Here is a 25,908-nt window from a genome sequence, read left to right as displayed (position 1 = left end):
AATTCTTAAAATCCATGACATAAGATGTCTTCCCATTTATGTCTTGAGACAATCTTTTGTAGTTTTAGAGAAGCAAGTGTTATGCTTTTTTCATTAAATTTATTCCTATGTGTTAATTTTGATACTCTGTAAATGGAAATGCTTTCTTAGCTTCATTTTTATGTTATTCGTTGGTAGTTAAGTATAGAAATACAGTTGATTTTATACATCTTGTACTTTGCCATCTCACCGAACTTGCTTATTAGTTCTTATAGGTTTGCTTTTTTGTGTGTGTGTGGATTCTTTAGGTTTTTCTCAATACATGTTATCTGTAAATATTGATAATTTCACTTTTTATTTCCAATCTAGCTGCTATTAATTTCTTTTTCTTTCCTAATTGTCCTGGCTACAGGAACTTCCAGTACAATGTTGAATAGAATTGGCAAGAGTGAATATCCTTGGATCAGATTTTCAATCTTCAGTGGTTTGGAAATAACACTCAGTCCTCACTTAACACTGTGGATAGATTCTTGGAAACTGCCTTTTTAAGTGAAACAAGATTTTACAAAAGCAGGCCCTCAAACAATGCTTTAGCATTTTTAGTCTTGGCTTGGGTTAATGGTTTGTAAAGCATGTTTGAAGAAGGTTTATACTTAGTAATAAATACATTTAGTTCAAAAGTAGAGATAATAATGGGGAAAAAATCAAGGAGAAGTATTGGTTGTACTACTCTTGATAATTTAATTCTACACAGAACTTCTGTTGCTCTGTTTTCTTGTTCACATTTATTTCCTACAGATAATGCAGAACTAACTCTGCTATACTTTATTCTTTACTATAGATTTTCTCAGTGTCTCCTGGATTGACTAGGGAAAACTTCATGCAAGAGAAGATAGTGAAATGCACTAAACAGTCAAAGATGGCTAAGAACTAAGCAAAGGGAGAAGCACATTTCAACTAGGTGCATGGTATTTGGAGGTCAGCAAGGAGATCATATTAGAACATGATCTGGGATATATTCTAGAATATGACTGGGATAGGTTGATATTAATTTGTTTGTAAAGAGAAGAGTAGGTAAATTAATAAGAAAGGCAGAAAGTTTGCGTTTCTCCTACTTGACCTTAGAGATCAATAATTAGAGAATTATTGAAATTTTTCACATTAGGAAGTTTTGGACAAAGTAGTATTTTAAGATTTTCACATTAGTAAGTTTTGGAAAAAACAGTATTTTAAGATTTTCTTCGTGATAATATGTACTTTAAGGGGTGGAGGGAAAGTCAGGAGCCCATTTAAGAGTATATAATAGTAAACTGAATTTTTGAAAGTGTTGCATAAGCAACACTGCATTGATAAAGAAAAGATGGAAGGGTGGAGCAGGTTCACCTGAAGCAGTGGCCCAAGAGCCTGATCCTGGCCTTTTTACTGACAGAGAAAAGGGTGGTCAAACTAAACACTGGATTTAAGGCTATAGGCAGGGTGGGTCTGCTGGTATACCCCGGCCCCCACCCGTGGCTCTAATCTTATTATCAAGGCCTTCCTCTGATCAGGACCTGGGGCACAAAATACATCAGTCAACACCCCTCTCCCCTTCATTCCTGTCATACCTTGTGATGTGTATCTATTGCTCCAGGGCAGTCAAGCCTCTTGCTTTTGTCTGACTTGAAAGGAGCCTTGGACCCTACACCCACATGAAAACAAAGTTTTTTGTTTGATCTCTAGTGCCTAGTCTGGTGCCTAGAGCAGGGTTCAAATATGTGTTCAGTGTGTGTATGACTGTATAGGCTAGGTCATTCTGGCTGGGAGGTGACTGCTATCAGTAGAAAATAGCCATTTAAGAGACACTTTGCAGGAAAAACTAAAATGACTTGTTTTCTAAGAGTAACAAAGGTGTGGGTAAGGTCAATGATGACCTTAGAGTCATCTTTGGTGATTCAGGAAAAAGCAGTGACATTCCTAGAAATAGGGAAATCACTAGGAGATGAGGGGGATTGAGAAAGGGAGTCATGAGCTTGGTTTTAGACTTGGTAAGTTTGATGTTGAAATAGAGTGCATAGAGATAGAAAGGCTCAGATGAGAACTGAAGTCTGAATGTTTTAGTTTGGATTTCACTCTGAATATATTATTCTTTGAGCAGTAAAATTATTGAACTGCTATATCTGTATCTGTGCAAATGGGTGCAGGGTTGTGAGCCTTTATACAAGCGTACACACTTTTATACACTAGAATCCAGTATGTGTGTTAGATTGTTAACATAATGATCAGCTTATTGGTATTAACAGAATGATGAGTATTGGTTCTTGAGGTGAAAAGAGGGAATTGAAGGAGGATAAAGGAGACAGAAAAAGAACAGAGGTAGAAGAACTTACAACACAAATTTACTAAAGAGACTTTGTAATTTGTCTTAACATTCAAAGTATTACTAATAATAGCAGTAGCCCTCCTGTACTACTGTGTATTATTGAGTGCTTACTATATGCCAGACATTGTGCTAGACATGTAGTCTCTTTTATCCTCACAACAAATCTGTGGTTCCAGCACTATTATATCCCCCTTTAGCTGATGCAGAAACTGAAATCTTAAAACAGTCTTAAAACTTGTGCAAGATCACGAGCTAATAATAAATATTAGCCTGTGATATAAGCCTGACTTTTTTGACTACAAGCCTATGTTCTCTCCACTGTACCAAACATTTTTATGTTGAATTTGTTTAAGGCCAGGACTATGTCTTCACAGAGTGAGTCCTCAGTAAAGACTGCTCATAGCTGCGGGCAGTGATTGAACAGTAGGAAAGTTTGCCAAATGAAAAATTACATATACTCTGGATATGGCTGCTTCTATGTTCGTTTCTCCTGTGTATTTATATTTATTGTGTGTTAGGAGATAAGACTTTCTTGGATTGCATGTTGTGGATAATAATTTAAAAGAGGATATCAGTTCTTTTGTTTGAGGAATTAATCATTTAGAGAGTGCTTTTCAAATGGCTTGTTAAGCTAATGTGAACTGCTTTTAGAAGTTTTTCTTAGGAGTATCTCAGAACATTCATACATTATTTAGGCAATAAAAAGGGATTGACATTCTCCTTTATTTCAGGGGATATCATTTTCAATGCCCAATACCCAGAGCTGCCCCCTGACTTTATCTTTGGAGAAGATGCTGAATTCCTGCCGGACCCCTCGGCTCTGCATGTGAGTACCAACAAGCTCATTTGAATGATCTTTATTTGTTGAAAGGAAAATAAAATTAGCTTTTGACAAATGCTTAACAGATAAATTTGCCAAGCATGTGGATTATTTTCCACCCCTTTCTTCTCTGTCCTGTGAAATAAGTACAACTCCTTGTGTGCCAAAATAGTTTAAATAAGAGATTTTTGTTGTTGTTGCAGTTTTACTTTCAGAATTTTTGAATTAATAAAAGTTTCTAGCACATTGGTTAAAATAGCTTTGCTTCAGCGTAAAGAGACATGTTGAAAACATTTTCTTTGCTTAAACTTAATATTTCAGGCCTGCAATCAATTTTCTAATGTTTACTAACACTTCATCACAGGGCTTGTTAGGGGAATGTTTCTTGGCTCTTCAAGAGGTTTTTTTTTGTATAGAAGTGAAAGTGGCAAATTTGGACTTGTATCCATATTTTCTCAGTATTATTATCAGGAGGGTAAAGACCAGATTAAGTGTTCTTTATTAAGCAAGACCAAAAACTTTGTAGTTGGAGTAAAATGTTTCTGGATTTAAAGCAGGGAAAGGGAGGTGGAACTTGTCAGAACACATGCGGTTTATATAAAAATTATGTGCTTTGCATGGCTGGTAGAAAAAAACATGTGCCACTTTGTTTAAAAGATCTGACCAGACCAAATGTTTCTTTTTCTTTCCCTTCTCAGATTCAGTTTTGCTATGATGCCTGTATTATAAGAGGCTTTGTTGTTGTTTAAAACTATTATTATTAGTGTGTGGGGCTGTTTTGGATTTTTTTGCTGTCATTAAAATTTTCAAAGTAAAAGTTTTGATGACTTACTTTGAATTCTTGCCCCTCCATATTTTGAAGGGAGGTTAGACAGGAAGTATTAACCCACACACCTAAAGTGTTAAGTTTTAGAACATAGCTGTAAAAATATGGTTGGCAAGTTTGTTGTGAAATTTCTAATAATTAGACATAAACTGTTGCTTTAGTTGATTGTTAAAAATTTTGTAGTTTCACTGTAGTCCCTTTAGATGCCATGTGTTATATAGTTAATTTGCATTGTAACTGAGAGTGGGAGAAAGTGTGGCAGAAGTGTACAGACCTCTCCTGTGTTGCGCCTGCCCATTGTAGGGCAGCATCTACCAGAGCTGTGTTACAGGCTAAATGCTCTGGAAGTTTTAGGAAGGTTTGTCAGGATAGGCTTTGTGGGGGAGGTGAGGCTTGTACTCATTCTTAAAGAATAGATTGAAAGTTGGGGGGTATTCTTGGGGGGAAAGGTGTCTTGAACAAACTCCACAAACACAGGTTTTATGGACTTCACCCTCACCCCGGACCAAAGAAATCCAAGGCACCAAGGCTGCAAATCCCATAATGCCATCAACATTGAGTGAGGACTGCTGGGAACTAAGGGTGGAGTTAAGCAGCCAGGCTTGTTATATAATCAGAGATTTGTGGGCTGTGAGGGGAGAGGGGTTATTGGGTTTTCATTGGCCTTCAGCGTGCTATTGGGTCCCGGGTCAGTGGAACTGGCAGGACACATTCACCTATTTATATCTCTCTCTGTGGGTCATTCCTCTCTGCATTTCCCCTTTTTGTAAAGAAACCCGTTATTAACCTTTGTGTATGCCTGCAGTTAAGTCCCTTTAAGTGCATAGGTGAGGATCCACACTCAGGCCAACCAATTTCACATTGGTGTTGCCCTGTAACAGTATGACAGTATTTCAAATTGGAAAAATAACATAAATTTCAAGAAGCTATGATGTGTATAATGATGTAGAAGCATGCACTGAAATGTAAGTTAACATAAGGAAGGGCTAACAAAGGTTAGAAAGGTAAATTGGGATAAGACTGTAGGGAGCATGGGATGCTAACTAGGTTAAGAGCCATAGAAGGAAATGATGACTGGAGGATCATTTAAGAGCAGTGTGGTCAATATATTGGGTTATGGAGGGATTGCTGATCGGAATTTAGGGTTGTTATGAAAATTCAGGGAGGAGAGCAGGGCCTTTGAGCTAGGATGATGCAAGAGGGAGCTCTCGGAAAGTATACAGAAGATGCATTCACTATTTGGTTTTTTAAAAAAATAATTTTTAAGGCCCTCCTTGGTGGCGCAGCGGGTTAAAGCACAGCACTAAGAAGCTTAAGTCACTTCTGCATGAGTTCAAATCTCTCCTGCCCTGGAGGAGATCCACATGGCGAGGCAGATCTCTCCTGACCCGCCCACTGCTCCCCTCAGCAGTGTACTTTGTCGATCTGCCTGTTCTGTACCCCACTCTGTTTCTGGTGAATCCTCACCCTCCGCATCTCTGGCCTGTACCCCAGTTCTGTATGAACAAATAAATAAATCTAAAAAAAAAAAAATCATTTTTAAAATTTTCAGGGCATATCTTTAATATTGACATATATTATGAGAATGTAGTATTTGGAACCTAGAAAAGATTATTCACTTTTCTGTTTTAATATTGAAGAAAGTTACCTAGATTTATGTAATTGTAGTTTTTACCATTTTAATAAAATCAGATCTAATGATTGAAGAATATAAAATGTCTTTCCATTTTTAACACTTCTCATTAATATCTTTCAATATTTTATGATTTTAAGAGTACAAGTTTTGTACTTTTGTTAAATTTGTTCTTAGGTATTTTTGTTACAGTTGTAAATGGACTTTTTTATTGATTTGATTTTCAGTTTCACATTCATTGTGTAGAAAATGCATACTTTTTGTGTATTGGATCTTGTATCCTGCAACCTTACAGCTCTAACTTTTAATATAAACTTTTCTTTCTAGTGAGCAAAAATCTCTTTATAGACTTATGTTTATTATCTTTTTTTCTGCTTTTTATTGAGGTAAATCAATTTGTTGTGGAAGTTGAGTGATTACATATTTTACTACTGAGATGTAATTCTAAAATGGTGACATTGCATTTTCTTTGATTTATAAACTGAACTTAAGGCATTTCATAAGGTAGTTGTGAAAACGTAATGCTTTCACTCATTTTAATAAGCTCTGATTTTATTAAGCTGGCAATAGCTACTATCTTGATCTACAGATTCAACTGTATCACTCTCAAATCAACATCTGACTATTTTTGCAAAAATTCACAAGTAGATGCTAAAGTTAATATAGAAAAAAAAGTATGGGAAACAAAGCAATCTTGGAAAAGGAAAACAATGCTGAAATATAACAAGCTTATAGTATTTCTGGGAACTATTTTTTAAGAAATAATATAATAGTTTATTTTTATATCATTTTGTGCCTTTTTCCATCTCAGTTGTAATCCCTGTGGCTTCCTATCACCAAATCACCTTTGTGCCATCACCATAATCCAGTGCACTTACCCCACCCCCCCACTTTTTCTGGGAGCTATTTTTTTTTTAAGATTTATTTATTTATGCATACAGAACTCAGGTACAGGCCAGAGGTGCAGGGGCGGTGAGAGGATTCACCAGAGACAGAGTGGGGAGCAGAACAGGCAGACTGACAAAGTACACTGTTGAGGGGAGCAGTGGGTGGGCCAGGAGAGGTCTGCTGTGCCATGTGGGTCATCTCCAGGATGGGGATTGAACTCATGCTGAAGTGGCTTTAGCTTCTTACTGCTGTACTTTAACCCACTGTGTCACCAGGGAGGGTCCTCTAGGAGCTATTTTTAAGGTCAGTATTGATAAACTAGTAGGTTCATTAAAATTTTTCATTATCACTATATTATATGCGCTAATTAATTCACTTAACAAGCGTCTTAACATTAACATTCGTTGACTATTATGACCTAGGGCCTACGCAGTGGATATAAGGCCTGAGCTTTTCTCTCAGTGTGTTTCCAGGTTGGTAGAGGAGTCAGATACACAACTTTATTTAATAGACTGTGTGAAAAGATCATGTAAATACAACATATTACATAGCAAAAAAAATAATTGATTTGGTTTGGGGATGATTTTGGAAAGTTTTCTATAAATAACATGGTAATCATCCAGATAATCTGTGTCCAGAAGTATTTTTCAGGAACACTTAGAAGAGTTGATTCTTAAGTGGTTGTTACTTTTAGAACATTCTGCACTTTGCACTTTTTTGCTAAGCCTCCAGGCTTAAGCACTTGCTTTTAAAGAGCTGTCCCTGCAGTGTAAGTTAATTTGTCAGTGGCTATTCCTTTACTGTGTTCTGTCTCATGTGTTTACCACACTATTTTATGTGTCATATTATGAACCAGGTGATTTATTGGTGCCCTCTGTTACTAATGAAAAAACAAAAATCAAGAAAAGACAAATTGAGGAAAATCCTAACAGTGGGTCTTTTATTGATTGTACACTCTGCGTTCAGCATTGTGTTATATGGAATTTGACCTCAAGGAGGCTGAATTTTTAGAGAGACATAGATACATGAAAACAAGTAGACACTGGTAGTATATAGTTAAATGTTGGAATAATTGATACAAAGGACTGCAAAGAGATAGTTACATAGTGTTCATTACCATATAATGTGAGAGAAGTGGATGATTAATAAATTAAGACAGAGGCTCCATTGTCATGGAAGCAGAAAATTATTTTAGGTTGGAATTATATCATTAAAATCATTAGGAAGAAGCTGGAACTTGTGTGTAACTCTTAAGTGGTTAGTAGCCATGGCTGTTATGCTCTGGCTACAACTTAATTGCTTCTCTAGTCTCACCTTCTCCACTCTGTTCCTTGCTCCCTCCTCTCCAGTCAGTCACATAGGCCTCCTTGTTCTTCCTCAGACTCCTTTTACCTTAAGATCTTTTTCCTCACCATTTTCATTCAGTCTGCCTGCAGCTCCCACAAGGTACCTGGATGACTTGCTCCCTGCCTTCAGATGTCATTGTATTAGGGAGGCCTTCCCTGATACAAAATAGTAATCTTCCCTTACTCTCTCATCTTTGTCATGCATTCTTTTCTTCATTTCATTTATCACCACTTGATATATTTTTGGTTGCCTGTTTGTTTGGTCTCTCTCTTTTTCTCTCTGCTGGACTGAATGATGTGGGGGTGGGGGGCACTGCTGGTCTTCTGAGATATAATGCCTTCAGTGCTAAGACAGGGCAGTATCAGGCAAACTGGATTAGAGGGTCACCTTGGTTTCTTCACTGGTATGGAAGCTTCATGAGAGAATGGAATTTCTTTTCTTTAGTGTTGTGTTCTGTTCTCTAGATGAAGGCCTGGCTTATAGAGCACAATACACGTTGTTAGATACACAAGCTTTCCTTAAGGTTCTATGTTCTTTATGGAAGTTATTGTCTTCTGAGACTAGAAAATATGTTTTAGATGAAAATTTCAAAATAGAAGAAAAATTCAATTTTGGAGATATACGGAGGATAAAATCAGCTGAATCTCTGGAAGCAGTGGTTTTTCAGCCTGGCTTTTGCAACATCCTGTGACATGTTTGGCTGCCTCAAAAGGTATTGTGAAATTCTTTTCCACATAAGTAATAATGATAATTCTCTTTAATTTAAGATAAAATTGCATAAAGGAAGAAGGGTGGCTCATAAATTTAAATTAGAAGAACATGTTGCCATTACAGCAATCTGACTTCCTAGTTTGAATAAGGTGAGAGCTGCTCTGTGCTAGGGACAGACATCTTCAGGGCAGGGAAGCTACTGCAGGTATGACCACAGGTTGTGTGCTCCGTACTGGGCTGCCCTGCTTACGTGGAATGTGAGTGTAGAAGGAAGGATGGTACTAACACAATGTCACTTCTTTCCCCGGATTTCCACTGTGCTGCCTATCAAAAGACGTGTTTTGAATGAGCCCTTGGAAACTAGCATTGAGCTCCTGCTTATAGGAAATACATGCCAAGAACACTAAGCTGAGGTGGCTGCATGGCCCGCTCTTGAAAAATGCTGTCTAGGTGTGTTCAATTCCTAGACACTTCTGCCTGCCATGGCCCAGAATATTGTTAAAATAGAATGCCCTGTCATGTTTTGAATGTTTGCTTTCATGCTTCCTCTGAGATCTTTAAGAAATTCTTTAGTATTCAAAGTGGCTGTCGTGCTTCAGACAGCTCAGTTGTCAGAAGTGTGGCCTCAGATGACATGTGTAGGGATAGAGGTTTCTGCACCAGATGTTGTTGGAGCATTAAAGAAGATGCAGTATACTAGGCCCACGTGTAGTCAGTGTCGGGGACGTGGGCACATATTATTATTATTTTTTTAAGATTTATTTATTTGTGCATATAGAACTGGGGTACAGGCCAGAGGCTCAGGGGCGGTGAGAGGCTTCACCAGAGACAGAGTGGGAACAGAACAGGCAGATCCATGAAGTCCACTGCTGAGGGGAGTAGTGGGCGGGTCAGGAGAGGTCTGCCTCGCCATGTGGTCACCTCTGGGCAGGTGGGGATCGAACTCATGCAGAAGTGGCTTAAGTTTCTTAGAGCTGTGCTTTAACCCACTGCGCCACCAGGGAGGGCCTATTATTTGATGGTATATAAGTAATCTCTGCTTTAGATAACTTACTGAAGAATAACATACTGCAGCAGAGTGTACAAATTACATGCCTACTGGGTGCTGGTAGACCAGGGCTAGGGACTAGGAAAGGGCTGGCTGCCAGGTAGGCTGACTAAGGGGACCCTGCTGGGTCCTGCTTTGTAGGAGCAACTCTGAGAGGACACCAGGATCAGGATGAGACGCGCCCTTCTCTGTACACTCTGCGCTGCCCCTCCTTCTCTCTATAGACAGTGGACACATTTACCAGCTGGCAAAGGAAAGGTGTTTATGGGTACCAGACCCAGTTTCAGAAATAGGGCGAAGAAGAACAAAGTCAATGAATAATTGGCATAACTGAATAATGCCAAACGTATCTTTAGTTCAGTGTTTCCTGGTTTTAAGCCTGACTAATGACTTCTTAATTTTAGGTAATATATTCTTAAATTGCTTGGCTATTTTCTATATAAATATTTCAAAGATTTATTTATACATACAAGTGCTGGGGTATAGGCCAGAGGTGTGGGGTCGGGGTTGAGAGGATTCATCAGAGACAGAGTGGGAAGTAGAACAGGCAGATCTGCTGAAGCACACTGCTGACGGGAGCAGCAGGCGAGACAGGAGAGGTCTGCTGCACTGTGTGGGTCAGCTTATTCTGCAGTGGATGCTGATAGCATGATAGTGTTGAGACTTAACCCCTTGTTCCAACAGGAAGGTCCTATTTTCTGTAATACTTTGGTGAATATATCTTTTCAACATAGGTTCTTTTTTTTTTTTTTTGCCTATGCTAATTCTGTTTATTTTCAAGTACTTACTGTCAGTTCCATTATTTGGAATATCTTTACATCTGTTTGCTTGCTTTTTGCTTTATCAATCATGTGGTTCTGTATTTGGTATTTTTAGTAGTTTTGAATAAATGTCAGACATTTCAGTTGAAAATCTGAAGAGACTACTCTGGATATTGCTTCTTCTAGAGGGAGGTTTCACTGTCCCCGCTGATAGGCTGATGGTTGTTAACTGATCACCACTGTGCAACTAGGGACTTCACTGGGACTGGAGCATGGCTTTGGTAAGGGTTTGTTTACTTCTGGCTTACTACTGCTCCAGAGGAGAGTTTATCATGGTTTTTAACAGAGTCTAGAGTGTTTCTAGACACTCCTAAGTGCCTTGCCCTATATAGCTTTATAAAATAGAAGGCCATGTCACATCAACAGAATGGGTTTTTGTCCTGATGGATCCCAAATTCTACATTTGGGCTTGTAAAGATGTTGATTACACTGCTGCTTTTCGAAGATGGATCTTTATTTTTGCTTTCTTGCCCTTGGGCTGCCCTAGAAGTCTTCACATATGTTTTAAAGGTAACTCGCTGAGTGTTTGAAGTTGCTTAAGATTTTGCCAAAAGTTCCGATGATTTTTTGAGCCTCAGCAGCTGCTTATGACTATGCAAGGTCCGGAGCCTCAGCCTGCCTCCTTGCTGGGAATTGGCAAATGCTTAAATTGTTCCAACTTTGACCATTGGAAACTCGTCACTTGGCTCCTATGTTCCTTTGACATCCCCTCACTGTAAGGTTTTTCTTGTTGTTGTTGGAACACTCTTTATAGCACAATGACGTGGGCTATAGGGTCTTGTGTATTTCCTGTTCTAATGCTAGAATCAACCATTTCTCTAAAAGTCCTAGTTCTTTTCACTTTATTGGAGAAAAGTATTAAATACTAAGACTTGAGAGCTAAGTATGCTTATCCCTACCTAAATGTTACTGCTTTTAGGTAACAGCTAAGTGAGCAAGAAAATAAGCATATCTATAAATATTTGTATGTATTAGCCATTTCTGTCAACATTATATGGATCATAAGTTTACTACTGATGTCTACAACTCTGATCAACTCCCATGTGTGGATCGTTCTAGCCTTTGGAAAGGTTATTTTAGGATCTCTTTTTATGTATGTCCTGATCTCTGTTCCTTTGTGATATTTTCCCATATGCTTATTTGTTAGTTAATTCTTCCTAGCAACATGTATTGCATCTGTTCTATACTTAATCTGATATTGGGGCTACAGAGATGAATGATTATTGGATGTAGTCATGGATTCGACACTTTTTAATTAAACCCCTTTCATGTCAGACCCTGTGCTACAAGTTCGCAGTTCTATAGTGGGCAAAATATGGCTACAGATGCTTATTATATAAGATGGAATGTAACTCTTATGTAAGGTAGGAAAGAAAGATAGTAGCAGTATTCAGATGGAGAAATCCTTTCAGAAGGAAAATCTATCGATGAATCATAGCAATAGAACTTTGTAGCATTCAAGTGACAGAAATTTAAACCAAGTGGACTTAAGTTAAAAGAGAATTTATTGGTTCTCATAATTGAAAAGACAAGGGATAAAGCTAGTTTGGAACGTGACTGGATTTAGGGTACATGTAATGTCATCAGGTCATTGCTCCACCTTTGCATTGCTGGCATTAGCCTCAGGCTTCTCATAGCATCTCTCAATATCTGGAGGCTAATATTACACCAAAAGCAGAGAATGCCTGATATCGTGCATGGAAGTTTTGGAATTGAAATTTGTTGGATTTGATTTTCCTGACTTGGGTCATCATATCCATGAACATTGTTGCTCTAGGGCAGTAGAATGTGCTGATTAATGTAGTATATGCATATGCTCCATCTCTTTCATAGATGCTGGCTTTGTGATTATTAATTACATTATACATATGTTTTGTGATGTCTCTTTTATATTTTACAGTGGAACATTTTAAAAAGATTTGAATATATTTAGCATATAAAAATTAATCAACTTAGTTCCTCACATTCAGAGTCAGGAATTCCAGTTAATCCCACATAGGCTAGATATAATGAAGTCCACTTGTAGGTGCATAATGGCAAAATGAAAGTCAAAGACAGTGAGCAAAGTGTAAAAATAGCCAGGGGAAATAAAAGAAGAGCCATTACACAGCTAGTTGACTTCTTAGTAGTAGTGGAAGATAGAAGATAATTTAATGATATTAAAAAAAATTAAAACATTTTAGCCATTTTAAAATTCTGTGTCCAGTGAAAATAATCCTTAAGGATTTAAGTAAAGTAAATACATTTTCAGGTACACAGAAACATAGTGTTCATCCTCAGCAAACCTCTACTTTTCAAGGAGGAGGAGAAAATACTAGTTGGGAGGTTAGATGCAGAAGGAATGAAGAGCAGCAAAAAATATAATCTCATAGAGTATAATATAACCTAAATAATGTATATAAATAAGAAAATTATAATACGGTAATAAAGCAGCTACAAAATTGTAATTATTTAGAAGGTGTTTTAAATTCAAACTGTCTTACACATTTTGATAGGTCTTAGGACTTATGGTCAATAATACGCTTAATCTAACCAAATGCTAAAATTAAGTGACCACTTCTGAGTGTTTAATAATTTGGGAGTGAGGAAGTGGTAGGAAAAGAAAATGGCATTAAAAATGCATGTGGGGCCCTCCCTGGTGGTGCAGCGGGTTAAAGCACAGCACTGAGAATCTAAAGCCACTTCCGCATGAGTTCGATTCCCGCCTGCCCCGGAGGTGACCACATGGCGTGGCAGACCTCTCCTGACCCGCCCGCTGCTCCCCTCAGCAGTGTACTTCGTTGATCTGCCTGTTCTGCTCCGCACTCTGTCTCTGGTGAAGCCTCTCGCCGCCCCTGAGCCTCTGGCCTGTACCCCAGTTCTGTATGAACAAATAAATAAATCTTTAAAAAAAAAATGCATGTGGACCTTTTATTTACTATGCCTTTTATCTTTTTACTTTCCTATTCTTCTATACTTTGTGTAATACTGTGATTTTCTTATGGGGGCTACTAGAAATATACTGAGCCTAGGGCCTATTTCTTGAAGATTCTAATTTAGCTATTTAGTCTGGGGTAAAGCCCAGTGGTTTCTGAAAGCCAATTCTAGTTTGGAACCAATTACAGGTACTAAAAGTGAATATGGGTGAGACAATCTGAATTCTAGTACCAGCTCCTTTGATAACTATGTGGATGATGTTGGCCCATGTACTTGGCATCTCTCCTTTACTTATTGGTAAGAGCGGTAATATTAGTACCTATTTCACAAGGCTGTTATGAGGAGCAAAGAAAGTAATATTTGAATGGAAAAATGTAAAAAGCAAAACCAAAAACCTAGAGTTGTAGAAGCCAAAATGATCAAGGGCAACATATAATCATAACTGAGAGGGCTTAGCAGATGTTTGTGGTTTCAAAGTCTTCTGGTTTCCCTTTATAATTTGAAGCAGCCTATTCTGATTTTTGAGCTTACATTTAAAGTCCTATAAAAGTGAGGGTTTATGCTTAGTAAATGTCTTAGGTTTGGAATTATTTTGCTGTACTTGGGGTATCTACAGAGATGGGCATATTAAAAAACAAAAGAGCCATAAATTTTGTACCAGATTCTAACATATACTTTCTCCAACATTTTTAAAAAGCAAAAAACTGTAGCCATTTCAAAACATTTTTCAGAGAAATTATCTTCATCCGGCTAGGAATTTTATGCCAAACTGCAGCCCCCACACATGCTTTGGAGAGCCAAGATAGTTAAACCTGCAAAGCAAAGCGCCAGCTCAACCTTATACTGGTCTGATGTAATCATTTTACCACAGAGTGGTTTGTAGCCTTGAATTGACAATGACTCAGTAGGCCTCGTATACATTTAAAAATGTTTTTAAATTGTTGAGATTATGAAAATACCATAGAAGCACAATATTATTATAAGCAAAACATTCAACACATTTAATTCCATTTCTTGAATATGTTTCAAGAACATTTATGAAGAAGCAGATTGAAAAGTAGAAAGTCTGGATTTTTACAGGTTTTAAAAAAGGACAAATAATTGCTTACAGAGTCTAAAATTGCCTACTAGAAATCATCAGTCATATTTTCAAATTGAAGGATTCTGGTTGGTGACTTAAAAAATTAATCACTAATAGTGGTTAACAAAATAATTGTACATAATATGTGTATTTAGAGCTAATTTTAAAAGAATGTATTGTTTTTAAATTCTTTTAAAATTAGCTTTAAACACACATATTATATATAATTTGGAGATGTTTACAAGATTGACATTAACTTTCGCTCAGTCTGCATAAAATTATTTATGGACAAAAATTGCCCAAATGAAGGTTGAGTTAATAAAAAACATAATTAATTTTATCTAAAGTGACAGCTATCTGTTTTACTTTCAGTCCCTACTTTGATACCAAATCCACTTATATTAAATTAAAAACACTATCAGAAAGAGGAAATAATTATTTTAAACATTGGCATTTGTATGTTTGTATTAATATTATTAAATAGAACTGAATAAAAATAGGATAGGAATTAGCTGCAGGTTAAGTTATAAATATATCTTTTAGTTTGTAGTGAATAAATCACAGGTAACCTTAATGACATATTACTGAATCAGGAACTCTATAGTAAATTTCAAACTCTGAAGACTAAAAATAATTAATTGAATTACTGCCAACTAGCCTAATGAGAGACTAGGAGTCATATCTTACTTCTTGTTAGTATTATTTTGGACCAGTTTATTTATAACTATGAAAATTATTACCTAAGCTTTTGTGCTTTTTTCCAACATGCCCTGTGAGAATTTTTGTTTTCCAAGAAAATAATGCAACTTAAAATGCACTTAAGATAAACAACTAAAGAAGTTTTTGAAAATGAGAAACTTCTAGCTATATTAGTAGATTAGGTATATTTTAATGACATTGCTTATTTAACTTTTAGCATCATTTCATAACTATAAATTTGTAAATAGATACTTTCAGAAATCAAAGTATAATTTCAGTTAACCTAAGTTTTAGAAATCAAAGCAAAATAATTATAATTATTGATGTATCTCATTTAAAACATTTGTACTATGTACAGTTTTAAGAACAAACACAAATGGAAAGCACTATTTGATGAATCCTTATCAATCTGTCCTTAGCTTCACTAATTACATCTTATAATCAATCTTGTTTCAACCGTACATTATCTATTTTACCCCCACCATATTATTTTGAAGCAGGTCTCATATATTATGTCATTTCTCCTATAAACATTTTGGTATATTACTCAAAAATATAAGAAATCTTTTAAAAATAAAAACATTAGCTTGTCTAAAAAATTTAACCGCAAATACCAAGTGTCATCAAATAGCTAGTGTTCACATTTCAGATTGAATCAAAGTGTTTATGCATTGTGACTGTTAAATCTTTTGGATCTCTTTTAATTTATATATTTTCCTCATCTTACTTCCCTCATATTTATAATTTTTGTTTGAAGAAGCAGGGCCCTTTGTCCTATAAAACCACTGCAGACTGGATTTTGCTGATTATATCCTATAACATAGTTTAATACGTCCCTTTGTTTCTTTGCTTTTCCTATAAAATGTAGGTGAGTATATGTCCCCAATGTCATTTACCTTTGAGTTATAAACTCAAAGTAACCACCAGTCTCCCAAAAAATGAGATTTTGAATTTTGTGGACCTCTATAGTAGTCATTTTAAAGCTGAGATATATTGGCATCTTTAGTTTTTATGTAGATATTTGTGTATAATGCATGAACGAATATTAGAATTTATAGTGACCCTGGTTTTAGCAAAATGAGACAACTGCATGTACAGTAAGTAGAACTCTTAAAAGCTAAAGAAAGATTATAAAGACACAGTATCTTGGCATCATTCATTTTAAAGACAGATAGCCCTCCCCCAGTGATGCCACTCCTTAAAGAAGTGGCATTATAACATGTCCTCAGAATACTTAACTTGATTCATCAGGGAAGGTGAATTGTATTTTATATTGCTTAAAGAATAACAACAAGAGAGTCAACATTTTGGCACTTCAGGAAATTTGTACTTATATTTCATAGTTGTAAAATATGGTGTGATTAATCTGCAGTTCTCATTAATTTAACAGATGGGTGTCATGTATACAGAAATTGTACTTTACCAAGAATATCTGGGAAATAAGGCACACTAATTAATCAAATATTCAGACTCAGAAAAGATACTGTATAAGCTTTATATAGATCACTAATTCTTTTAAAATAATTGATTTTTAAAATAAAATACCATTTATACTACAAGTAGAAAATAGCGTCATCTTTTTTTGATGATTCAGAAGCTTTTACGGCATCAGAATTATTGTCACTAACCTTCATTGTTATTATTTTGTAGCTGTGTAGTAGAGTTAATTAATGCTGAGTTCCAAAGTAATGTTAGTTATCACTGGATTGACAAAATCCATATGGACTTTGTGACTATGGTTATTCAGAGTATCAAGTGAAGAGACTTACGGAAATCAGTATGCATGGATATATATGGTGGTTGCTTACATAGATATGTTTGCCTGTGTGCACATGTGTACATACTAGTGTTAAATTCATAATATAGAGTGTTAAACATACACACAGATATACAGAATTGTGACATGTACAGCCATTGCAGTACTAGGAAGCTGCAAATTGAAGGAATTTGATCAAAATTTACCAAGAGGAAATTGGCTGAAAGGCATAATGATTTTGGCTGGAGAAGACAGTGATCCTGGCACAGTATACTCTCTATTTCCTTGTGAGATCTCCAAGATGAAAAGAATTAACTACATAGAGGCAGATGCTTGGTAGTTTTCTGGAAGCACAATTATAAGGTTTATGAAAAACAGGAAGAGCAACATTGCATGCAGGTTTTTGAACTGGGAACTGATTTAATGTGCTATTTTGTACCCCTTAACCCTTAATCTGTTGAGCTATGATAATTTGATTTTGTTTTTTATAACTTTTTCTTAAAATATCCTTAGTTTTAAGTGTACTAGGCTTTGGAAAGAAATGATATCTTACCATGCTTTTAAGATAATGTTTTTCAGACTGTTCAAACTTTTAATGATTGATGACAATAATTAGTCATACTGCAATATTGTATTTTCAGAATTACTATCCAGTTTTCTTTTGTCTACTTCTGCTCATAACCACAGATTAATTTGAATCCAAGTAGCTTGTATATTTATTCACCTGGAATATTTTTTAGATCCTAATATGTTTAATTTACTTTGTAATGACTTGAGCAGTACTGGTCATTCATTTGATAGGTACATGCTCATGTTGAATAGACCGTGATGTGTAGAACAGCCCTTGCACAAAGATGAATAAAGTCCCTATTCTTTAGATAAGTTCTTATTCTAGTTTGTAGGCTAATAGGAAGTAATGTGAAATAACTATCATCCAGATAATAAATTATTCCTTATGAACATCAGTGGGTTCATTGAATAGGGGTACTTCTTCTGTCTAAGTTTCAATGCTTGAGGTAACTTAGCCATTCTTTCTGCTGCATTTTGCTTATATGATACCAATAAACACCTTATGTATCTACCATAAATGAAGAAGCCATGCAAGGAACTAAAAGATGTCTTTAGGAAATGCCTTACAATTTTAATTCAGTGGCTGCAAACTTAGATGCTCAAAGAAGCCAGTCAAGTAACATAAATGAGTGAAAATGTTAGGTATAAAGTAGTTGTAATTGATGGGGATTGTGACCTATTGAAATGCGTATGCTTTGTCTAAAGATTTTCAAATGAAAATTTTGTAAAAGTCAAAGACAGCATGTTTCTAGGCCGAAGCTGCCAATTTGCAGCTGCTCCATAATTCCTTTATATTAGTGCAATTATTACAAAAACATTTGAGAAAAAAGATGACTTAAAATTAAATGCAAATAGGCCCTCCCTGGTGGCGCAGTAGGTAAAAGCACAGCACTAAGAAGCTGAAGCCACTTCAGCATGAGTTCGAACCCCGCCCTCCTAAGAGGTGACCAGATGGTGCTCTCCTGACCTGCCTGCTGCTCCCCTCAGCAGTATACTTAATCCGTCTGCTTGTTCTGCTCCCCACTCTGTCTCTGGTGACTCCTTTTACTGTCCCTGCACCTCTGGCCTGTATCCCAGTTCTGTATGCATAAATAAATAAATATTTTAAAAAATTAAATGCAAAAAGATGCATCAAGTTAAGAACAATCACTTCCTTTAGTAAGAACTGTTTTCCTGAGGCCTAGGTTACATTAAATTAGGATAATGAGATCCCAAGAGAAGCCTGGAAGATATTATAGATCTAGACAGACACGGATGTCCAGTTAATAAACTCCACTAATGACATGAAAACAGGTATTCTCAAGAATGGTCTTGGCTCTCACTAGAGAGTTTCTTTTTCTGGGTATGGGCCACCCTGGATTCCAGATTTTAATCTTTGTTAGAAGTCCTTCTAACATTCTGGAGATACATTCTGTCACTTCCTGGGAGATACTAGAGTAGTTTCAGTGTGAAGCTCTTGTAGATGTAACCTTAACTATCATTTAGATACTGATCTTATGTGAAGGCCTAATGAGTTTATGTGACATTATATTTGGGTCTTTGATCAGATTTGCTGGTTTTTTACCTTGGCATTAGAATGTCTAAACATGACTCCAAACTTACAATACAGATACTGTGGGCTGAGGAATAGGTCTTGCTTCAAATGTACTACGTCAGTGTCTTGGAAGCAAGGACCTGAGAATTCTGTCTTTTTCAGAAGTTTCCTAGTTATTCTGGTGATAGCCAGGGTGGGGAGTACTGTTTGATGATAGTGAGGTAATGTGGATACAGACTGGCAGCTTGGGATACAAGGCTTTATTGGGGCTCTTGAGGCATTTATCTGGAGGAGTTTGTATTCATGATTATTTCCCCTACCTAAGACCTATAGAAGCTTTTGAAAGAGATACTTTTCTATAATTGACTGTGAGGGGCACCAAGTTTTAAAAGAACTGGTGAGGAATAGCTTTGGAACCTGGGAAGGGTCGGCAAGTTTAAAGAAGTGTAAAATAGATGAAACTGAGTAGTATCTATGTATTGGGAAGTTGACAAATGGCTCAAAGGCAGCCGCTGTGGCTGCTTTGTGAGTGCCCATTTTTGGTCTCTCTGGACAGAGAATGTGTGCAAAAGTTGTGAAGGTTTACTGGGTAAAAGTACACCTTTCCAACTTGGCATGGAACCAGCATTCATAAGACACCACAGTGCATTCTGTACGTGCTGAGTATGTTTCTGTCATGTGGAGGCAAGATAAAAATATCACTGTTTATAAAACCATGAAGCCATTGAAGCCCTTTCTCTAGCTTGGCACTAATGGAGTGTAGCCGTCTACAACCCCCAAGACATGAGCTAGTGGTCGAGTCCTTGTCTAGTCTGTGGTGATTGCGCACACTTCTCCTTTACATCCTTCTGCGGGACTGTTGGCTTTTTGAAAGTCTCCCTTTATTACCCACTGACTTAAATACCTTACTGGTGTTTGGAAAGCCTTGGGGTGGGGCCCATCTTAGGCAACTCTTTCAGACCCATTTTAACTTAAGACCACTGAAATGATTTATAACAGACAAGGGCAGTCTTCTCCATCCTCCCTCCCTTTTTAATTTTTACCTTAAGAGTAATTGTTGGGTTAGTAGAAATAGGTTAACCCTCTCTGTAGATTTTCCTGCTGATAAATGTAAAAAACTACTTAACTTTTCTCTGACAGGAAACATAACCCAAATGGAATCTTTTCTTTGGATTAAAGGGCTCTTGAGTAGTTAGATGGGATAGCAAGTGTTAACGTGCTGGTCTTTCTTCTTGAGGAGGTAAAATGGTGATGTGACATTTTTGTCATTCAGTAGTCTTTTAATTTTTTCCCCTCATTTTTTTAAAGATTTATTTATTTATTTATATGGAACTGGGGTACAGGCCAGAGATGTGGAGGGTGAGAGGATTCACCAGAGACAGAGAAGGGAGCAGAACAGGCAGATCGACGAAGTACACTGCTGAGGGGAGCAGCGGGCGGGTCAGGAGAGGTCTGCCGCGCCATGTGGTCACCTCCGGGGCAGGCGGGAATCGAACTCATGCCGAAGTGGATTTAGCTTCTCAGTGCTGTGCTTTAACCCTCTGCGCCACCAGGAAGGGCTGGTTTTCCCTTCATTTTTTAAAAGTGGCAGAAACCTAATTCAAACTGGCTTAAAAATAAAGGAAATTCCATTGACTTGTAGAACTTAAAAGATCCAAGCTGGGCTTGAAGTAAGACTTGTCCAGTGGCTGAAATCACATCATTTCTTCTTTGCTTTGCCTTCTGCTATGTTAATTTTACTTTTAGTCTCCATATTAAACTAGCTCAAGTCTCTTTCTTTGTGAGTACAAAATTGTTACTCAAGTTCAGACTTTATGTTCTCCTGCCATGGGAAGAAAAAAATGTTATTTACCGGAAGTCCCAGCTGGCGTCATTACCTTGCTGGATCTGTGTCCGTAGCTGAAATCAGTCACTGAAGGTATTGAGTAGGTGCATAGGAAATGTGGATTGCATTAAAAATCAGAACCTCTGGAGGCTGAAGTAGAAGTTTGTACTCAAAGGTAAAGCCTGAGAATGGGGAGGGTTGGTTTCCAAAAGGCAATTTGGGTTTGTGTGACCAGGAAGAGAAATGGGTGTTGGGTAGAAAACCATAGATGTCTATTAAGCGTGAGTTTGTGCCAAGGAGGTGGAGTTTCTTTCTTTTTTAAAGATCTATTTATTTATGCTTACTGAACTGGGGTTTTGGCCAGGGGTATGGGGTGAGAGAATTCAATAGATGCAGAGTGTTGAGCAGAACAGGCAGATCTACTGAAATATACTGCTGAGGGGAGCAGCGAGCAGGTCAGAAGAGGTCTGCCACATGTGGGTCAGCTCCCTGGCTAGGGATCTAACCCGTGCTGCAGTGGCTTCAGAGAGCTTCATAATGCTGTGCTTTAACCTGTTGTGCCTCCAGGGAGAACCCAGAGGTGGAGTTTTGAGGGGGAAGGATAAAGACACTGAAAGCTCTCACCACCCACTTTGTTGCACTTTGTGGATATCTTTTCCTCTAGTTGATAGTCTACTTTGCGTTGCTTTTTCTTTTTTGTTCTTAAAGCTGCATGTAGTTTTAATAGGAAGAGCTTGAGGTAACCTCCTCGTCAGATGGCATGTCCCTTAATCATTTACATGTAGATCGTGTTGCTAGAACACTGGTGACCTTAAGACTACTGCTCAGGAAGACTCAAGATTGGAATTTTGACTATGATGGGTGTCTAGCAAATACATATGGGCCTGGGTCTGAGTCCAGGGAGCTCAAAATATGGTGAGGAGAATATTGTACAGTGTAAATCAGAGTGGCCCGGGGCCAAGTCTAGCTGGGGAAATCATTAAAGGCAGGGGTCAGAAACCAGGTGTCAGAGCCTGCAGGTGTTTCTCTAGTTACAAATGACAACTTGCTTGAAGCTGTTTGTTCTGTCTTGTTCCATACCACCCACTCCTGTGCTCTCGTTATGATGATCATAGTTGGGAAGAGATGAGAATGTAACTGGAGATTTGATTCTGAGACAGGAAAGGAGTTATTTTCTTGATGCAGGAGAATGGATGGGACTCCTAGGGTGCTGTGACTCATCTATGGATGTAAAACATTCAGTGCCATCAGAGGGTCATGAAGCCTGAATGAACTTTCACCATGTTTTAAATAATTTGCTCCAACCTTAAAATCTATGCAAAGAATTGGGATTTTTAACTTTCTAAGTTTAATGACTTAGAAAATGGAAGACATTTTCTAATGAAAAGTGATGAACCGCTAACAAAGTGTTTGCTTTAGCTAAATGATTGCAGTTAATTTCTTGTAAAGAAACACAGAAGCACACATTAACTTAAAATAAGCTCACACTGTTGTTTCTTGTAGTACAGCCAGGAAAACCAGTAACAAGCTGTCTCCTTCAAAATCACATCCCTGGATGATATTCGAGCAACCTGGACAATTTAAATACATTCCCAGGAAAAACAATCTGAATTAAGATAGAAATCATATCTACTAATTTCTTTCTGCCCTTGCATTACTGCATTTTATTCTCAGGGTCTGAGTAGCATTGGTTGAGAAAGGTGTGTGAATCAGTGCGTGAGTCAGGTAAACAGCAACATTTATTTCAGAGTCACAGCTGTTCTTTGGGCCACAAAGGGATTTTTGTTTAGGATTTATCAATCAAATTTTAATCTACACTGGCATTTATCCAAAATCAAGCTTAATATTTATTTGTAATATTTTGAGAAACAATGACTATGAGCTTTGAGCATTTTGGCTGCAAGTAGATTTGTTTTGTATTTAAAATTAGCAGCTTAAAAGTTGTGTGGATAGGCCCTCCCTGGTGGCGCAGCGAGTTAAAGCACAGCACTAAGAAGCTTAAGCCACTTCTGCATGAGTTCAATTCCCGCCTGCCCTGGAGGTGACCACATGGCGTGGCAGACCTCTCCTGACGCGCCCACTGCTCCCCTCAGCAGTGTACTTTGTAGATCTGCCTGTTGTGCTCCCGACTCTGCCTCTGGTGAAGCCTCTCATCACCTCTGAGCCTCTGGCCTGTACCCCAGTTCTGTAAGCACAAATAAATAAATCTTAAAAAAAAAAAGTTGTGTGTATAGACAACATTATATAAAGAGATAGAATGGATTTAGTTACTGTGCAGTCCAGCTCTGTCCAAAGTAGTAGCATTCAGTGATTTTTGTGTTCCTGTTCTTATTCTTAACCATGTTGTGGAAGAGAATCATTCATCTCTTCTAAGTGGTTATCCTGTTAACAGAAGAAGACTAGTGAAGGTTCTGTGGAAGGGACTCTTCCCTCTTTTCAACTTTGTCCCACTTGAGGGAGTTTACAAGATAGAAAGAATCTGCGTTTTACTTCCTCTTAATAAACAAAGAAGGCTGGACCAACAGATGTGGCTTGAGTTTCCTTTCCCCCCTTGCACCTGCCATCCTTATTTCTCCCCTCATGTACCATATAATTCAAAAAGACACACAGATCTAGATCCAATAGGTCTGCTTGTTTGGTCAGCGCGATGTGCTGCTCTCCTTTTAAAAGGACCAGAAAACTAAACTGTGCAGCAACCTTCAGTGGGGATGAGGGGATACAACAATTTTATGAATTTTCTAAGTGGAGCTAAAAGTATAACTCTTAGATTTTTCTATGTATTTTAGATTTAAAAACACACTTGGAAGAAACTAAGTGAAATAAGTCAGTTCCAGTGATTCTTGTACCTTATCAAAAAATTGGAATAACAAGAGAAATTCTGGTGTGATGCACTAATTGGTTGTCTTTTGGGTAGATGTATACAGATCCCCCCGTTCTCCTCTGTTAATTGGAAGTTCATTTTACCTAGACACTGTGAGTGAGATTGCTTACTGAATAGCATTATGAAAGTTCAAATTTATATTTACTTTGCTTTTTCCTGATTATGATCCTGTTACAAAATCACATGGGAAAGTGGTTTTTTTAGATGCTAAGGTATTTATGTTTTGCCCAAGACATTAGCTTTATCCATCTCAAGGAAATACAATTGTCATGTTTTATATTGACATAGAATTAGGACCTTATTCATTATAGCCAGGAGATGTTTATTGATTGTAAAGTAGGTGATGGATTGTTGTATTTTATCCTGCAAGGCAGTAAGAAAGGTCTTTTGTAAAGCGCACACAAAAGGTGACAAAGGAAAACAAAATCCAAGGAATTTGGTTGTTGGCCGAGTGGCAGATCAGAACCTTGGAGAGCTCTTATGAAACCAGAGCAGAACCACAGACAGAAGCTTCATAACTGGCCCCGAACACTCAAATTTGAGGAGATGCCAGTTCCACTTTGTTTATAATCAAGCTATGTATGATTTAAGAAATAAAATGTTTTTTATTGCTAGCACAAGTTGTTTATTTGTAAATCCATTTGATAACTTGGGGTTAAAGTCTTAAAAACTAGAAATGCTGTACTTCGTTGTATCTTGAAGGTCCTGTGCTGCCAGGCCAATTTAAGACTCTGGATTCCTCTTAGCAAGGCTTTTGGTATCAAGATGAGGATAGTCACAAATAGGAGATTCATTTCTAGATTCATTTCTCAAATAAGTTGTTTTTTTTTTTCTCAGATGCCATCTAGGAAAACACTCAAAAACCCAAAACCAAAATAAACAAAAAGAGAATGGTAGAGGTATTTTGGCTAAAGCAGAGTTGGAGAGGTGTAAAGTACTTCCGACTCAAATTCCTGGCCTTAGTAGTAGCCAGTGAACACCGGTCGGAAGTCATCAGGATATATTCACTTTACTTCTCAAACACAGACACAAAGTAGGTATGAAATTTGACCTAACTATACTTCTAGGAATATCTTTACTAGCTCTTATTAATCCTAGAAATGACCTTGTATTGGTTGTCTTGTTAGCTATTCATTTGGATGTCAGAGATCTGCATCTCCTTGTAATTAGCCTTCATGCTCCCCAGAATCCAGTGAGTTTTTAAAGACTGTAATTAACAACTTCAAACCTCATGGCAGCAGTCTCAAATCTCAGACTCAGTAGGCTCTGCTGGCGAGGATGAAGAGAATTGTTAGAATATTTTAAAATGAAGCCACTGCCACACCAACATTTATTTTCTGTGAGTACTCTATGAACTGTAGTGGAGAATGGTCTCCTCCTTTCCATGCACCCCATTTTATGCTTCATAGTGAAATCTTCTCACAGGTAAAATCCTGAAATACTTAATGAAGAATTGGAGCTGTAAGGGACATGAGAGCTGTGCTGTCTTTTTTTGTTAGCCACGTGACTTTGAATGGATGAGGGTAGTACAGGGGGAAGAGGGCATGGACTTGCTTTGTGTAGTCCCAGAGTTATAATCTAGTCTCTCTCTTGCCCACCCAACTCATGTTACGTTACTTAAAAAAAAATTTCTGTATCTTAAGAAAGTATGAAAAAATAATAATTTCATTTACATCATGCTAGATGATATATTAGAGGAGTTACACATCCATAACCCTGTATACCCCATACATTATATACAGTGTAGAAATTCATTTTGGTAGTGCTTAGTCCTCTTACATATAGGTCAAGTAGCAGATTCATTTTTGCTATCCTTTGTATTCTCCAAGTGAAGTGACATTAAAAAAACACTCATGCTGTCCAGTTACAGTTCTTTTAGAAATATAAAATGCCATTGGTCATTTCTTAAGGCTTCCACTCAGAGTAGTATAACACAAGAGAGTTTGGGTTGAGAGAAGCAGATTACCTTTTAGCATATTATGTTACGTTTCTAGAAATGTTCTGTGAGACCTGAAACTTAAGAAGTACTAACTTCAAGGGTACTTGAAACATATTTATTTGGGATTAAGTGATTTGTTCTTCAAGATTTGTCCTTCAGAAGGCTGTAGCATTCTAGTTGATCTGAAGACTTCTAGTTGATCAGAAGAGATTATTGAAGACCTTATAAAATATTTAAATGACAAGTAAAATTTGTTAAATGTTGAGATGAAAATC

The 25,908-nt window shown here is 37.2% G+C and overlaps 1 protein-coding gene across 1 annotated transcript in view; it reads left to right on the top strand.

Moving 5' to 3' along the window:
* The window catches only part of BRE (brain and reproductive organ-expressed (TNFRSF1A modulator)), a 341,266-nt gene that overhangs the window by 64,536 nt on the left and 250,822 nt on the right, over window positions 1-25,908 (top strand). The window contains exon 4 of the mRNA XM_004686335.2: window positions 3,070-3,164. Within this exon, the coding sequence (XP_004686392.1) occupies window positions 3,070-3,164 (95 nt within the window). The remainder of the gene's footprint in view (window positions 1-3,069; window positions 3,165-25,908) is intronic.

This window comes from Condylura cristata, unplaced genomic scaffold (genome assembly GCF_000260355.1).
Source record: "Condylura cristata isolate star-nosed mole 26May11 unplaced genomic scaffold, ConCri1.0 scaffold00020, whole genome shotgun sequence".
Classification (NCBI taxonomy): Eukaryota; Metazoa; Chordata; class Mammalia; order Eulipotyphla; family Talpidae; genus Condylura; species Condylura cristata.
The sequence above is the reverse complement of the archived record's forward strand: the minus strand, read 5'-3'. Positions and strand labels throughout refer to the sequence as shown.